The sequence below is a fragment of the Brassica napus genome, chromosome A1, assembly GCF_020379485.1.
Source record: "Brassica napus cultivar Da-Ae chromosome A1, Da-Ae, whole genome shotgun sequence".
NCBI lineage: Eukaryota > Viridiplantae > Streptophyta > Magnoliopsida > Brassicales > Brassicaceae > Brassica > Brassica napus.
The window spans coordinates 5,005,889-5,024,296 of record NC_063434.1 but is presented as its reverse complement, the minus strand read 5'-3'; the positions used below and the strand labels follow the sequence as shown (position 1 = coordinate 5,024,296).

General features: G+C 32.3%; 1 protein-coding gene across 1 annotated transcript; it reads left to right on the top strand.

The window, feature by feature from the left end:
• The first annotated feature begins 15,912 nt into the window (after positions 1-15,912).
• LOC106373143 (glucan endo-1,3-beta-glucosidase 14-like) lies at positions 15,913-17,878 on the top strand. Its single transcript, XM_013813363.3, has 4 exons — positions 15,913-16,064; positions 16,262-16,598; positions 16,883-17,591; positions 17,685-17,878. The coding sequence occupies exons 1-4, from the start codon at positions 15,992-15,994 to the stop codon at positions 17,769-17,771; spliced, it is 1,206 nt and encodes a 401-aa protein (XP_013668817.2). The 5' UTR covers positions 15,913-15,991; the 3' UTR covers positions 17,772-17,878.
• The last annotated feature ends 530 nt before the right edge of the window (positions 17,879-18,408 follow it).

Here is an 18,408-nt window from a genome sequence, read left to right as displayed (position 1 = left end):
TATATATATATATATATATATATATATATATCAATTGCAGGAACAGAAAAAGACCTTGCTATGTGAATCAACGAATTAAAGCGCAAACGAGACATCACAATAATACGTAAAGAAACTGATTGTTAAATGTCAGAAAATTCAAAATACAATAAATCCAAAGAGAGAGAACGAGTCTGTCTGTACATATGAACTTTTACACCTAAAACTCATTAACCCTTAATTATCATTTTAAAAAACTCAGCAATCTAAGTTGAAATGGAGAATGTAATTTGAAACTGCTGTTGTATATTAGACCTTCACGCTACTGCAAGCAGCGTGTGATTTGTCAAGTATCAAGTATCAACATATGTATTCATATATTTTGGCAGATATAGTTTAGATTTGACCATAAATAAAAAAAATTCTAATATCTTATTTTTAGATTTGCAATAATTCAATCCAGACTATCGAAAACAATTAAATTCGAGCGAACTGCTAAACGAATATATATTGAAAAATTGGGTTTCTCTGAACTATAAATCGTATAATATCGAATCGATAAATAAATATTAGGTTCTTGTATTTATCTGGTGCTTATGGAAAGCGGATAGGCTAGAGTGCTAGACTTTGTCGAAATTCAAGTCAAATGCTTCTAGAAAATAATATTTCACATACTCCTTCGATATTTTAAAACAATAGTGATCTTTTAGTTCCTTAGTCAAACACAGTCACAGTCTCACTGATTCACAGTATGAAGTTATTATATATAGGAATCTTCAAAAAAAAAAAAGTTATTATATATAGGTATGCTTCATATTTCTATGTATATATAGTCCATTTTCTCTTCAATTAGTAAATTCTTATAGCTTCATATTTCAATACATTCTATATATAATGGAAAATTTGAAATAATATTTACATCTAACAAATGAAAGATATTAACTTATATTTGAACCGCACGTTGTTGTTATGGTGTTTAACTTGTCATATCGTCTCATATGCTTTATGTTCTGATTCAATGAAAGTAAGGAAAATTTAAAGCCTAATAGTGAAAATAACAGGTGCCATGAACTTGGTAGATTTTCTGGGTACATCTACAGAGTTTGGATATCTAGACGTGTTTCTTTCTTATCAACTAAGTGCTTACGGAAAGAAGTTTCGCCAATGCACGAAAAACAATTACACTATATATGTCTATTTTTAGTAGACTATGTCTATTTTTAGTAAGAATATAAAAGTATGTTCATGTTTACGAGTAATTTATGACAATACAACATGGGAAAAACATTCCATCTTACAAGTCAAAAGATTTGGCCAAACCCCACTATCATTGACTTAAACCCTAAAGTTTCAAACCGAGTATCATATTCATATCAAGGCATTTTAAGCGTGCCTTCACGCAAATAAACTAAGGTTTATAGTTTTAGAGGTAATCTACTTTATAAACTTGATGTTATTAAATGACTATACGTGTTTGTAAATGACTTTGGTTAATTAGTTTGCCAAACAAAGGGATCTTTCAAATAGATAAAGTTACTATTGCAATGACTAAAATGAAAAAAAAGAAGATACAAATCCTTGTTTATTTGAGAAAAGAGATAGAAGATTTAATTTAACCTTACGAAGATTTGAACCAGCTTCTAAAATTAACTTCTAAATTTTTTTTTAAACTAGAGTTAAAAAGACGTTTAGCTTAAAAAAAAAATCAGATGAACAAAGATTCATATCACATTACTGCTATTTAGTTTAATTTGTATTGTAAAATAATGTATCGCATATATAATGATTGTATTTAAATTGTTAAATGAATACAGACTATATAAAATGTTTATGTATGACTCTTGTGCATTAGATTATACATTACTTCGGTTTATATATCTTACTCGTCAGAAATTGATTTAGAATTGGTTGAAAATCTGGACTATGAAGTTCACGCTTATGTGAGTAGTATAAAGTGTAAACCACTTTTACAACCAGTGACCATTACGGGAACATTATGAATGAGTGAGAAAAAAATACAAAGAATTAATATTAGAGGAATGAAAAAGAAAATAATTTTTTATTAATTTTAGTGAAGAACAAATTTATTTTATATTCTTCTAAAATAAAAGAAATGGGAAGTAATGCAAAAAGAAAACAATTCCTTGTAAGTGGTAAAAAAAATTAAGAATTGTAATAAATGCATTATTTCTTTTCATTTATTGGTCAGTAGTTACACTCAAAAATTCCGGTTATCAAAGAAAAACTCGAAATTGCACAAAAAAAGAAGAAAGTCGGAAAATGCTATAAAACCAACATCTGCAACGGTTACCTCTGTCTTTACTCTAGAAATAGAAAAAGGTTTTTGATCCAATAATCACTTTTATTTTTTACTCTAAAAAATATTCTAAATATTCATTCTTTAGCTAGTTATTTGTTATGGTATAACCCATAGAACGTTAACATTTTACCCCTTTATTTTATTGTGTAACATCTGACAATATTACCACAATATTATTAAATCATAATGTGTTATAATAAGTTTCTTAGTTACAAGATTATTATTTTGAATCTTTTTTGTTGTTGAATATGTATTTTTAGTTTATCAATGATCATGTTATTGTATTTATAATTCAAGAGTAAATTTACTCAAAATACTAAAAGAAATTAGATATTAAGAATCTGCCTAACACAGTAAAATTTTGAGGGAAACAGTGCTGATGGAATAAGCAAAACTTTCAGGCAAAGACAATGTTGAACAATGTGTTTAGGTAGATCGCTAAGTATGGTAAATTGTGTGGGTAGGGAGTGTTAATATTCATAATTCAATATAAGTTATTAGTATATTTAAAGTTTCAACTAGTTTAATAATTAATATTATTAATTTAAATGTACGAAGTTATAACAATTTAAATAGAAAATGCAAACATATAAGAATAAGAGATCATTTTTTTTAAAAAAAGAGAGTATTAACTCTAAAAATAGAATAAATGAATAGTGTTATTCTAAATTTAGAGTAATACTGTTCATCTTTTATATTTGGTGTAAAATTTGATATATTAACAGAATAAGTTTTATTCTATATTTTTTATTTACATAACCGAAAAAGATAGAGTACTATTAGAAATGTTCTAACTAGGAAAGAGAGGAAAGAGACAAGACTTGAGTAGGTCTATACTGCATCTTTTCGGTTATGTAGGTTTATTTCACGGACCATGAATTTCGGTAAGAATATTTTCAACTGCATTCTTGTTTTTATTCAAAAATTTATTTTAGAGCATATAATTTGAATTTTATTATATTTTTATCTCCATAATAAAATAAGGATAAAATTAGATAAAAAGGTAAGTAATTATATATTCATTACTTGGTCTTTGAATGAAGGGTAAGACCAATGTAAGAAATAACTTTTCTTATTGATTTTCACTCATACATTTCGATTATATCGCATTATCTTATATAGTAGAGCATCCTAGGCTACATGATTTAAGCTACATCATCATCTAGGAGAGCAAATTTACTAGCCCGAGCTGGTGAAGAGGTTGCATTTGCTTTTACGTACGCCTACATTTTGTTTCTGTTTTGCTGTTGACCAACCTTGTTTTCTTTCTTTGTGCAGATGATCACATGACTTGTGTGTGTTTCTGAGCTGGTGAGTTGAGAATTCAACCTCCAAATGAGCTTTGATTTTTTTTTCCATGGGCTTGGATTGATTTTTAGTAGTATAAGATTAGTCAGTACTTTACTATTTTAAAAACAAACTAAAATTATAGTGAAATACAATTCTATTTCAAGATTATTATCTTTTCAAATAAAAACCGAGTAGTCTATTAGAAATCCTCTATAATTATTTTATATCGGTATATACCTAAACCAACCCGAAAACGTAGATTTAAACTGAACATTCTTGGCAATCCAATCAAGAAAAAGAAAACAAAGCAAAACTAAATGACACAGAACACACGATCTGAAATCTCAAAAAAAAAATTTAAATCTTTTTCTTTCTTGAGGATTCGGAAAATATATTTATGTCTCCCAAATTGTGTGTGTTTGTTACAAATATACACAGAGGAAATGTTAGAAGAAGAGTGTGAAAAAGGCTTAGAAACCAAGTAAAGAGATGTTCTAAGCAAGATAATCGTATATCTGAGGATTACTCTTATCTCTCTCCAAGTATTCTCGATTGATCAAACTCTCTATACTTGCGTTAACCTGCACCAAGATTTGATCAACTTAACAAGGTCATGTTATATGATTCAATAAAGTATGAAGTGAGGGAGGGGCAAAACAAACGTTTACCTTAATGTGATACAGAGGAGCTGTAAAATGGTCACTGGAAGCAAACTGCTCACCGTCCTCTAGACCTTTTCCTTTTAGAACCTACTAAGAAATTAATATAAGATCTCAAAAGTTTCTGCATAAGTAGTAAACACGGTTACAGAGTTCCAGATTTCTACCTTCAACAGACACGATTTTTTCCACATGCAAGTGACTTCAAGGTCCTTCTCAGTTCCTTGCCTTGAATGTTTGTGGAATCTTTTATGTCTTCAAAGCTAAGTTTTTATGCATCGTTAAATAACATCAATACAACGGTCTGAAATTAAACTCATGATGTTAACTACATAACATCATTACATTGAATGATGTTGTCATGCATAATATATATTTAGTGTAGCTAAGTATACATTAGTTTAGTTTGTATGGTTAGCCATGTGATGTGATGGTCACTACTTCGTTTAGTCAACGATCATTTTTCCTAAAGAGAAAACAAATCAAGAGTGTCAAAAAAGGAATATGTATCAAAATCGCTGGCAAAACCTGATAAACGTAGTTAGTTCATGCAGGAATTTTTGCGTCGATTTGTGGATATATCGGGATTTTAACAAGTTTTTAGTGTTTATCCTATCTGACGTTGATAGACACTCAAACCACATTCTAAATTCGAAAATATGGGTAGCTTAGGTGAAAGTAGGCATCAAAGTAAGAGTGTTGCCGATGTGCTATATCTGTCTTGGCACAGTTTGTTTGAGACCTCGAAACTTCCTGTCGCTAACAAACTTTACTCCTATATTCACTGTGAACTCAAGAGGAAGTGGAATCCCATAGAAGGTGCAGAGATCGTATGGGAGCTTATAGTTAGGGAAATGTAGCTCGTCCACAGTCAGTGCGTTGTTCCCCTCCCTTTATATAAGATGACCCCAAGTACTTGCCACAACTATCACTGGTCTGCGGATCAAACTGAGCTTGGCCTCACGAGAGATAAAAGAGTGAATTTATTAGTGGGTCGTGAAAGAGTTTTTCGCGACGGAGTGAGATCTTCCTCCATCGAGTAGGGTTCCTTGTCGTCGTGGTAAGCTCTGGTTTCTGGTTTACCATATCATATCAACCCTCGATTTGGTTTCGTTAACTAAAACCAAATTTCAATACCATACGATTCATTCACTAAAGCCCAATAAAATTATATATGTTCAGGGTTCATTCCCAAAATTGGTAGACCCAATTTTATTTTAATTTTCTGATTTCGACTATGAGGTCGGAGGTGTTAAATTCTTTTCGTTGGTGCTTTTGCCAATTTTTATATTTTGCATCTTGCTGTGTCATAAATTCGATATCCAATCATGTATTGATGTGTATGCCTAAGTTCTAGGCTATAGAAAATAAATGTAGTGGTAGAAGACTCAGCATATAACTAATACATAGTATTATTTTAAATCAATCGTTAATGAATAATAAATTAATATATATATATATATGTGTCTCATGTTTAGTACTTAAATCTTACTAATATTTTCTGAATTTTAGTGTGAAATTCTTTTTTTTTTTGAAACACAACTTTCATTAAACTCAAATTCAAGGATTACAAAACCACGAGAAAATTAAATATCCTCCTGAAAACAATTGAAAAAGTACAATAGCAACAAAAACCCAACATGATAAATCTTCATATGAAGTTGACAGCGAATTCAAGACGAAGTTTGAATGCGTCGATAAAGTTTTCAAAAAAAACTTGGATAGCTGAGACATAGTCACAAGTGACGTTGAGAGACAAAGTTCACCAACGAGAGAAACCGAAGTAGTCTCGATTGCACTTTCAGGCCACGTACAAATCGCTCCACAAAGTAACAAATTTGTGAGTAAACTGAAACTATAACTCGGAAAGTAATCCAATGATTTATCTCCATTCATTGAAAAGAGACATAGTATTGAAGTATTCTCCACAATAGAGGAGAGGATGAGAGTTGAGTACCGAAAACATGACCTTACAAGCATTTGATGGCTCAAAGTTGGATGTCGGAGTGGATTCCCACCTACATCGGACATCCGATTCTCAATCAGATGGCTCAGAGCTGGGCTCCGGACGCCAGTTTAACACACAAATAGCACAGAGCTGGACGCCGGAGTGGATTTCCACTTACATTAGATGCCAAATTAACCAAGAGTTATGAGATAAGGTATGTTTGCTGTGGTTGATGGCTTGGATCTTCAGGTTGTTTAATACCGATAGTAACATGTATGGTGTTGACAGCTAGTTCCGCAAGGTTGATGAAGATTTGATGTTCATCCCGGTGGTGAAGGGTGGTTAAAGGCGAAGCTTTATGGGTTGTCCTTATGGTGGTGACTGGTGGAGCTTTATGGCGAGATAGCTGGGGAGTCCCCCCGAGGAGACCAGATTTGAAGAGGCCGGAGAGAACAGATCCGTCACTTCTCCTCACAGAAAGGATGGTCCATGAGGGAGGCTGTCAGAGTTAGAGAGGACGGGAGCAGAGTGGCAAGCACAAGATGCGGATGTGTTGTCGGTGATACTGTTTAGACCTGTTTTTTGGGATTCCTCGGTTACCGTTGCAGTTCCTATAAGCTCGACACAGTGACCAGAGACCATAAAGGTTGTGGTAGACAGCGACGTGAGCAGACCCGGAAGTGAGTGAAAAGGAGACGACAAAGAAGGCTCAGAAGTGCGAAAAGAGAAGTGCAAAACAAAGCAGAGTACAAGCAGAGTCGGTGAAGGTTGACGCTGGTGAGCTCGTGCTCCACCGGCGTCAAAACGAAAAAAGATCTGGAGAGTCTCGATAATTGTGTTGGGACTGTTTTCAAAATTTGAAAATCTTACTAACGTGAAATTCTTCATATATTCCTTCGAGATATGATTATTTTCCGTTTATTATGAATGGTGTCTTTTTCAGAAATGACTGTAAACCCTATAACTATAATCAGGCTATTAATGGATCATGGTTAACAAACTGAACTTTGAGACCGAATTAAATTTGATGGACTTTCACCTGAAAATTAATTAACAATAAAAATTGGACTCATTTTTTAAAAATTATCCTAAGTCTCCTCATATTTCTAAAATATAATACATAGCACAAACTATACAATGTAAAAGCGAAAACAAACAAGTAATTTATTAAAACAACCAAGGGTGCAACTGGAATGCATTTTTCGGAATAGAAATTTCTTGAATGCTTAACTTCTTCTCATTTCATAAAATGTTCACCAATTGGAATAAAAAAAAAGAAATGAATATTCCATCACATTACATATTATTCCTTTTCTTTCCAAAAAAAAATAACAACATTCTTTTGTAAAATTATGTCACGTAAAAATAGTTCTGGAGCAAAATTCCATTCCATTGGATTCCACTAATCATTTTTTTTAGAGGAACCTTATTGGTAGAACTCTTCTAAAGCTCTTAAAAATTTAAAAGTAAATACATTTATTTGATAAAATCACTTTAAAATTAATCAACCATTAATATAATGACATATAAAAAAGTGGTTCTAAAAATCAGAGAAAATATATCTGCACAAAATTAGTTCTCTTTATCTCCTATTTTATTTGTACCTTTTACTTTTTATTTTATTTTTAGATACTCTATTAAAACTCATCAATGGAGCTGTTCTTAGTTCCAGTTATTCTTTTTATTAACATTCAGTTACAGTCCGAGTAACTTAATAATCCAGTAATTTTGTGATAGAGGCCCCAAAAATCAAAACTCTGTCTTTGTTTAGTTTAAAAATTTTATTTATGTTGCTTGTTTTATTTATTTAAGTTTAAAAATCCTAATCATTTTTTTTTATTTTCTCAAATATGTTTCTACAAAATCTTATTGCACTTTCATTTTATAATAAGGTTGCCTTAAGCATCTTAAAGAGCTGGCACCGCACTGTCTTGTTGTTGAGTTACTATCCAAATTCAAAAACCAACATAATCTAAATAACATAAAATTTATGAAACAAAACTAGTGACATCTTTTTTTAGGATAGTAACTAGCTGACCTAGTTGTTGTTTTTACCAAAAAAAAATTAACACAAACAGAAACAAAAAAATAATGTCTGTAAACTTAAAACAGAAGATGTGTTTCTTTACCAGAATATGCACCATGTCTAAAACTTCCGGAATGATTTTAACAAAAAAATGTATACACAAACAGAAATCCCACATACACACATGTCCTGTTAATATAAAAAGAAGCCATGCATGAGTCCATGACAATAAGTTCAGACAGCATGACACGAAAATATTCATGGTGTTATTTTTTCGGTAGGTTTGACCTCCATTTGAGAACTATATGTCGGTTCTATTACTTGTGTATATATAAATTTTCAATTTTTTTTATATACGTTTACTTTAATTGCTTGTATTTTCACTAACGTCGGCAAAAATGTCATTCCTTTAAGTTTTTGGCGGAAAGAAGTATTTCTTTTTGGGGATCTCCTTTTGTGATGCGAATCGTCACATATTATATACATATGCAAAAACGTGAATCCACACACACAGAATTCCCCTTTAAAATGTCAAGCCATGTGCCAAAAAAGCGATGGAAATGTCTACAATTTGTACTAGAATATCCATTGGATAACAATAAAGAGAAAGATGGTTCTAAGAAGTGACTACAGAAACATTTACACAACCTTTATAGATACGAAGGCTAAATACTTATTAACAAGCTTATGAAATTACAGTATAATGGAGATCAATCTCGAATCTCGGTACTCTATTCTGTTAATCCTCATCAGTTCTCACCAACTTTTTTTTTGTTGTAGTCGGACCAAAAAGTGAAACCATCTTTCTTTCTTTTTTTGCTAAAAACAACATCTTTCTTCATCTTTTAAAATCTATATATTTGCAATACGTTAACTAGTAACAAACCGTATCGTTAATTAGAGCAGTATATAGATTAAAACAAATCTAAAAGGAGAAAGGAAGAAAATGACGCACATGCATGCATGCAACACAGCATGTTGGATTTGTCATTTTAGAATGCCTTTTAGAATCTATGTTGCGCAAAAAAGAATGCCTTTTAGAATCGTCTCCCATCTTTTTTTGTCATTATGATAACAAACGTGTAATAGGTCATTTTCTGTAAAACGTTACACCGATTCAACATTGTGATTTTTTTCAATCGAATATATATAAGAAACGTCGTTATATTGCTTAATTAGTATATTTAATCATTTTTGGCTAAAAGTAAGTTACACGGTATAGAATTTTATGAATTGTAAATGCCTCAAAGCTTATATTATGACATAAGATAAGACATCAACTACACCAACCGTATATAAGCTGCTTTAAATATAAAATGTGAACATCAATATACATTTCCACTGTCTTACGTGTCTTATCCATTAATGTCGCACCCAAATTTACATACCGTTTATAAAAATGCTCAAAAATTCTCATTTTCTTGTCGTTTATACCAAAAGAAGGTGGAGGAAAAAGAGAAACATACACATAGATTAAGGCCCTTTTTACGTATGCGCGTCATAAATGAAAAACACTTTGAGTAGTTTAATTGAAAAGTTAATTTAAATTAGTAAAGGAAAAAAGCACACGTAAAAGCTTTTATCCATGCATGCACGTTGTTTACTGGTTATCGAGAAAGTAGTATCGTCGAAGGATAAGACCTTAACTTTCTTACTCGCATCATAAAGTTTTTTCTTTTTTTTTATGCAAGAGTATTGTCTCTTAATCCTTATCCATTGTCCACAAAATTCAATTTTGTAGGCAACTTTATGAAAGAAAAAAAAATCTTAATGCTTACACCATTTTGACTCGTTTTAACGCATAGAAATGGCCCACAATATCTTTTCTTTTAATATGACGTCAAATTATTATTTTCGTTAATGTATGAAGGCAATGTATAATATCTTGGTAACACGCAGTTATAGACTATGAGTGTGATTGGTTAGGTATAGTGTATGATTCTCGCTATTTCAACAGTGCGAAGAATAAATGTCAAAAGTGAACATTTCACTTGATTGGTGAATTATAAGTTAAACAGCGAGTAAATGTTATTCTGGCTGGGCATTTATCGCTATTGAGGTTGAAAAGAATGCATGAACTTTTACCAAAAAAAAAAGAATGCATGAACACTATATATCTAATTATATTTTACTTTTGACATTCAAATTTTCTTTTCGCTTTTGGTGCTTACTAGTGTAGATATGCATACACATATTGTAACTAAAAGATAAAAACATGTCCGTCCAGTCTACCTAGACTGTTCAGGCAAGTTTTGTATTGCTGGTGATTTCGCGTGATCCGTTTCATAAACAGTTGCTAATGTGCAGATTATACGGTCTCATTAACGTGAATTTATATTTGTTACTGAAGGTGGTTTTCTTTTTCCAAAACTCCAGCAAATTGTTGCGTACACATGAACGTGACACACAAACCGGTGGCCATGTATAAGAGACTTCCACTACAATCTCGTCTTCCTGACACCTTCCAATAATATCTAGCTTCCGCGCGCCAACCAACCTCCCGGCGTACATTTGTCCATATTGCAGGAGAGCTTAGGGGATTAACTGATTTATTAGTCATGGTTGGTATCAAGTCGATCTTAACAGTTGGGCGCGATACATCTTTTAAACCTGGCTGGATCTAGAAAGACGGTAATTCAGCACGGAAAAGCCGATAAAGTAAATCTTGTAAACACTCTACTTTTTAACGCACTAAAATGATTCGACACCCTTTCCTTGCAGAGATGTCTTTTAAGATTTGTTTACGAACATTTTTGTCGCTATTTTTTCTTCGTACAATTTTAAGATTATTTTCTTTTAATTATTTTCATATACGTATAGTCTTTGCTAAATAACAGGTTAAACATTTCTATTGGAAATCTCTATTGCAAACAAGAAAATTAAAATTAAAAGAAATTAATATTTTTGTTAAGTGTGTATTTTATTTTAAATAGTGAAAACCCCAATCAAAAATATCTCAAATGCAATATTTTAAAATATTTTTGGATCACCATTTAAGATCCTCATTTAATAAAATAACAGATCTTTAGAATTTTTTACTTTTCTTTAATTGTAAGAGCACCCTTATTGGTAAAAACCTTTCCCAAGTTCTTAAAAACTAAAAAACAAAGATTTATATTTAACAAAATCAATCAACCATTAGAAATATGACACGTGGAAGAAAAAGTTCTAAAAATTCAGAAAAGATATATTAGTGCAAGTGCAGAAAACTTATTTTTTTCTCTCTCTCTTCTATTTTATATGTGTTTTTTTTTTTAACTTTTAGACTTTAAGATATCTTGTTTCACCTCATTGTGAAGTGCTCTAAGTTATTAAGAACCTCACTACATAGATGTGTTTATGCTGCATATAAATTTTGTCCAGCCTAAAAAATATGGGATATCCACCGGTGCCTTAGGGGTTCTTGATTATCTGCATGATCGTTAATTTGTGTTTCTTAAAGAAGAAAAAAAGTAGAAAACATGTTTGTTTGTCCCAAATGTCAATGACGAGAAACAAAGGCTCTGAATTGTAACTGCGGTTTGAGCGGTGCGGGACAAGCGGTTTAACTGCAGTGCAGTTTTAACAGTTATAAAAACGTATAGATATATGGTATATGTAGAGATTTTTTTTATTCTTAACTGCGGTGCGGAACGAGACGGTTCGTAACATTCGAAGCCAAAAAATGTAAACTTCATGAGCTTGTGGAACGGACGTTGATTCAAAATATCTGTCAAGAAGTTTGAACAAAATAACTTGAAATCTAAAAAAATGAACTATGAAGTAAAGGTGGGACAGATCCGGATAACCAAAAAATTTAGAGTATTCGTATTTCTGAATCCGCAAGATATGTGATTTTAGTATCTGGATATGATGTGCTGGATAGACGTTACCAAAATTGGTACTGATAATTTTTCACCATCAGGATTGAACAAGATTATATGCGAGTATCCGGATCCGGATTCAGATCTGTAAAAAAAGTATATTTAAAAAAATACTAAATTCTAAGACTATAAAAATAGAAGACTAATTTTATGTATATATATATCATCTATATTTATTAATAAAATTAAAAATTTAATATATTTAAAAAGCCGGATCCAAATTTAAAAATCAAGATATTTGGATCCGGATTCGACTGATCCGAAATTTTACTATAAAGATCAAGATTCGGGTATTCCAGCTATTTTATTTTGGAACGGGTTCGGATCGGATCTTGGATCGAATCCGTATACCGGATAATAAGTCCCAGCTCTGATAGTCCTAATGTGAAGTCCTCTCCATCAATCAAAAAAAAAAATCTCGGAGAACTTTGAGAAAACCAAAAAGTTATTAATAATCAAAACTGTGTCATGTTCTCATGTACTCAGATTAATCAGATTATCATTTAATTTTAGTCATAATTTAACACAACGTATTTTAGTCGGTGAATGGAATAAGGGCATCCTCGTTGCTAGGACTTTAATTGCATATCTTAGGTTAGTTTATTAATATAATTAGATTAAGATATTTTGTTAAGATACTTGATTAAAAGTGGAGATTATTGGTAGATACTTTTGTAGGTTCTTAGCTAAATAGTAATTTTTTTTATTTTGTAAATTATTTGGTAGGACTTTATAATAAAACATATAACATTAAACATAAGAAAATAACAAAGTTGAACAAAAAAATATTCGGTTTCGATTTCGCCGAGGGGATATCGACAGAGGAGATAGACTTCTTCTTGTTTCGATTTCGCCGAGGGGATTTCAACGGAGGAGATTGGGTGAGACGGTTTTGATTTCGCCAAGGGGACATCGACAGAGGAGATGGAGTCTGACGGTTTCGATTTCGCCGAGGGGATATCGACAGAAGAGATGGGGTGAGACGGTTTCGATTTCCCCGAGGGGATTTCGACAGAGGAGATGGAGAGAGATGGTTGGAGATGGGGTGATACGGTTTCGAGAGGATTTACACAGAGAACATGCATGGAGGCGGTTTTGATTTCGACGGATTACAGCTATGGCGATTGAATCGCCGACGAGCTCGAAATAAGAAGAAGACGTCGAAAATGAAAACACCGAACACGAGTTTCCCTTCCTTTAACCCTATACACCCACTCATTTTTCTGCCACCCACTCGTTAAGGACGGAGAAAGAAACTTCTTAGTTAAGAAGTTCTTCGGCCCGTTTATAATATTTTCACCTATTTTACATTAATTTTTCGATCCAAAATAAAAAGAAATGGGCTTTAGATACCCGCGATAATCATGCCTTAAGGGCATGTCCAACCCCACTCCATATTTTATTCCAAAATTGAGAAAATGAAGTGGGAAATGGAGTGATGAACAAAAAATAAAAGCATTACTCTTTTTGTTCATCACTCCATTTCCCACTTTATTTTTTTCATTTTGGAGTAAATTATGGAGTGGGGTTGGAGATGCTCTAATAACGTCACTGGATCTATGGAACTGCCATTAGTCGACCGGTAGCCCATCCTCAACCGCATAACTAAACTTTTAAACGTCGAAAGTTTTCGGCCAACTATAAACAGGCTGATCCGGACAATTGACTGATTTTGACTCATTTTCTTATATTTAATGCTAACATCGAACGAGAAGGATTTTGAAACCACAAATAATTCAATGGCACTTTTTTACTAAAATAAATTAATGGCACTTGAGATAACTATTTATATATATATATAATTTGCATACATATGTTCAAATAAAATGGCTCTTGGTGTCTCGAAAAAGAGAAAAGATTAATATTATAGAATATAAAAGGTGACACTACGGTATTTTAGATAGATCGATGCCGCCAAAAGATTTATTAATTATATTCTAGCTAGCCAACCTTTCAAGAAAACGAATTGACTATCGTCTACGTGATCAAATTTAACTTTTTTACTTTACAACTTAAAAATATAGAAACAGAGGGAACAAAGAGGTTATAAATCTTAACATGTAGACCAAAAAAAAGAACTTAAAAATATAGTAAGTAGAAAAATATATAGTCAGTAGAAATTAACCAAATTAACAAATCAATAGCCAGCCAAACCCATGCACTTGCGTGTGTGACACTGGTCAGACACTTATTAAATTAATTTGTTTTATAGGTTTATTGAATCAAGTGGTTCAAAGAAATACCAATGTTTGAAACTGACCGACTCCCCCAAGTGTGTTCCACTGCTCCGCCAACTTGTCTTATTCTCCGCGAAAGCAACTTCGCAACACTATCCTAATTGACTGTTTTATTTTAGTTTTAGTAGCCTAATAATGCTTTTAGCTATTGTCAATATTTACTAATATGAAAACAAGATTCTTAAAATTTATTAAAGAAAAATGTTAATTACATATTAATAAAACAGATTCATAAATTATATACATTACATCTTCTTCTTTTTGTTGGATAAATCTACATATGTTGGGGATGTTAGAAAATAAACTTGAATTTTTGTCACATCAGCCATGATAAAAGTATATCATATGTTACCAAAAAAACATGGTTTATAATTTTTCTAATTTTTAAAATATTTTTCTGTTACGATACTAATATAGATGGTGATAGACTCTATTTGAAAAACATATGGTTTTTGGACTAGTTTCGGTAAAAAATATTGTCTACATTTGATAAATATATAATATTTCCCGGGAGATTTGAATATTAAACTTTATGAGTCGGAAAACTAAAAATAAACTTTCAAGGAGAAAGGAGGAGGCTTCCTTCAGTGTACCGTTGAATCCTTTGACACGTCAAGTCAAATCGGATCTCCAAATGGCTTTTGTCTCGAGAGATCCAGTCGATGTTTTTCGGTCAATATAAGGGCTAGGATACACTTGCGGTCAAGATTCATGCATCATTATCCTTCGAATCGTTTAAAATTACCATTAAAATAATTGGCAATAACATTTTCTTGGAAAATCAAAGAAAATTTTCATTAAGTAGACCAAAAATTTAAATGAGATAATAGTAATAACATTTTAAAATAGTAAGAAAATAACTACTCTTTGTGTGACTAATAATCCATTATAATTAATAATTGTAGTATCTGATTGTTTGAACTCTATGTTCAAATATACCATAGTCTATCAAACCATATACACATACGCGTATATATAAACGATTTTATCAGACATATATTTTAAGAATTTATTTCATTAGGAATTATAAGACTACAAACTAATTTATAACCAATATTAAAGAAATAATTTTAGTATATAGAAGCAAAGTTTGTTCTAATTGACCCTCACCTACTTAGTTGAAACGAACTTTCAACAAGTATTTCCGGTTCTTTATGAAAGCTTTGCAATTTTCTACTACGTCCACATGTGTATCCCATTCTTGTTCTCCTTTTTATTGTTAATTCAATAACATTGCTTACTTTCTTAAACAAAGCACTATCGCTAGCACAACTTGTAGTATACATGTAAACAAAACACACACAAATGTATTTCCATACATGTGCTTGCAAATTTTATTGTCATGGAGCCTAATATTTATTATTTTAATAAGAAATCCCTCGTCCTGGTTAATACAAATCCCTCTATGGATAAAAAAGGCATAAATGAGAAAAGCAATATAGGGAAGGCAAAGCTAAACACTAGAAACATTAGAAAACAAAAACTTCAAACCTAAACCTTTTTCATTTTATAAAATTAAAAAACCACGGAAAAAAAAAACAAAGAAGCAAAGAAAAGTATTTCAACTTGGCTGGCTTCTTGTGTAGTCTATATATATTCGCCTTAAACCCTTTCTTAAAACCCAAAAGCTTCACTTTCTCTCTCTCCTCCTCTGTCTCTCTTCCTCAATATGACATCAAGAACATTCACAAGACTTCCTAATCTTATTAACGTTCTTCTCCTGCTTTCTCTCGTTTTCTCAGGTGATTTAATTTTTGTATCATAATTTTTTTGTCAATCATTAGTTTGTCATATTTAGCATCTCCTTATCGACATCATTATCCCAATTTTAGTAATTATTTTTTGTAACCTCTATGATTTTTTTAAATGTGTTTAACATAAAGGTGTTGCATGACATTATTTTCTATAATTCTGATTCCTTGATTGGATATAACTGCAGGGAATATACTACAAAGTGTAACGTCTCTTGGCATCAACTACGGACAAGTCGGGAACAATTTGCCTTCACCGGATAAAGTTATTAACCTCTTAAGATCTCTAAGGATCACCAAAACAAGAATCTACGATACTAATCCTCAAATTCTTAGTGCCTTTGCAAATTCAAACATAGAGATCATCGTCACCATCGAAAATCAAGTTTTAACCTTGTTACAAGATCCTCAACAAGCTCTCCAATGGGTGGATTCTCACATCAAACCATATATCCCGGCCACAAGGATCACCGGGATCATGGTCGGAAACGAGCTTTTCACCGACGAAGACTCTAGTTTAATCGGGTAATTAATAATCATTGAATCTCAAATCTAATTTTTAAACTAGTTAGTAAAGTTTGGTCAATTAGAACCATCACATTAGAAAATAACTAATATTTACTATTTATCAAAACTCCACTTCAATTTGAATAATGTTAAGCAACTAAAACACGTAAAAGGTAAAAAACTCTTGATTAAATAGAACAACTAATCACAAACTAACGTATATTCACGCTGAATTTTATATAACAATTGAAATTACTTTTCAATAATACTAACTTTGATTTCATATTTTTTTTTTGCAATAGATACATGATGCCGGCGATGATAAACATCCACAAAGCCTTGGTCCAATTAGGTTTAGACAGATACGTTCAAGTCTCCTCTCCAAGCTCCCTCGCCGTCCTTGCCGAATCTTATCCTCCATCAGCCGGAAGTTTCAAGCCGGAGGTTTCCTCCGTGATGCAACAACTTCTTCAATTTTTAGAAGCCACGAGATCTCCCTTTTGGATCAATGCTTACCCTTACTTTGCCTACAAAGACAACCCCGACAAAATCCCCATCGACTACGTCCTATTCAACCGTAACGTCGGCATGACCGATCCCAACACAAGGCTACATTACGACAACATGATGTATGCTCAAGTAGACGCGCTTGCTTTCGCTGCTGCGAAACTAGGGTACCGTAACATAGAAGTTAGGGTTGCCGAAACAGGGTGGCCATCAAAAGGAGACGCTGGAGAGGTTGGAGCATCTCCTGCGAATGCTGCCACGTATAATAGGAATCTTATGATGAGACAATTCGCCGGAGAAGGCACTCCGGCTAGACGAAACTCGAGGCTAGATGTTTATATATTTGCCTTGTTCAATGAAGATATGAAACCTGGTCCTACTTCTGAGAAGAACTATGGGATATTTCGACCCGATGGATCATTGGCTTACAATTTGGGATTCTCTACGATGTCTACGACGACTGCAAATTCAGAATCTGTCACTTATTCATCATCTGCCACTAAGGTACAAATTAATGTATATTATATGGTTTTTGTTTGTTCACAATGAGTATAAATGTTGTAATAATAACGAATTCTCTGTTTTCTCTTCTTACAGGCAATGAATAGAGCCACGACGACCTTGGAGTGTTGTACAATTTTGATATTGGCGATGATTCAAGTTGTAATATCAAGACTATTTTAGAGGGAAAGTTATTGAGTATATAATATAATAATTTGAATTGGTTAGAGATATCTATGTAAACAATTTAATTATTTAAGTTCGATAAAATAATTTCATATTCGATTCAATATTCTAATCCGTAAACATGTAAATTGGTCATGTGTATATCGATAAATTAATAGTCAATAAACAAAACAGTTTATTGCTCAAGAAAAAAACCCGTTAGATTGCCGGCTTGTCGCACATGAAAAGCTTTGTGTTCCTTTGACCCTTGGGCTTAGAATCCACAAACACTAGCGGTTTGGAATCAACTACCACATATTGTTTCTCTAATTCAAGATATAGAAATAGATAATTAATAATCAAATTCTACTAATATTACTGGATGATATAACTCCTTAACTTAAGTATTTATGGTTTGAATTAGAATGCAAATCTATGGCATTGGAGTGGACGGTACGTAAAACTGGAACTGAAGCTAAGAAAAAAAAAGGCCATGAAACAAGAGCTTATGCTCACGATGCAAATTCACATGCTTATTTTCCAATTCTATCGGCTTAATATACTCTCTTGTTCTTGCCGCAAAACGATGCGTTTTGACCTTGAAAACAGAGGCAAATATGCTATTTCTCTCCATCTGTATTAATGGGTATCATCG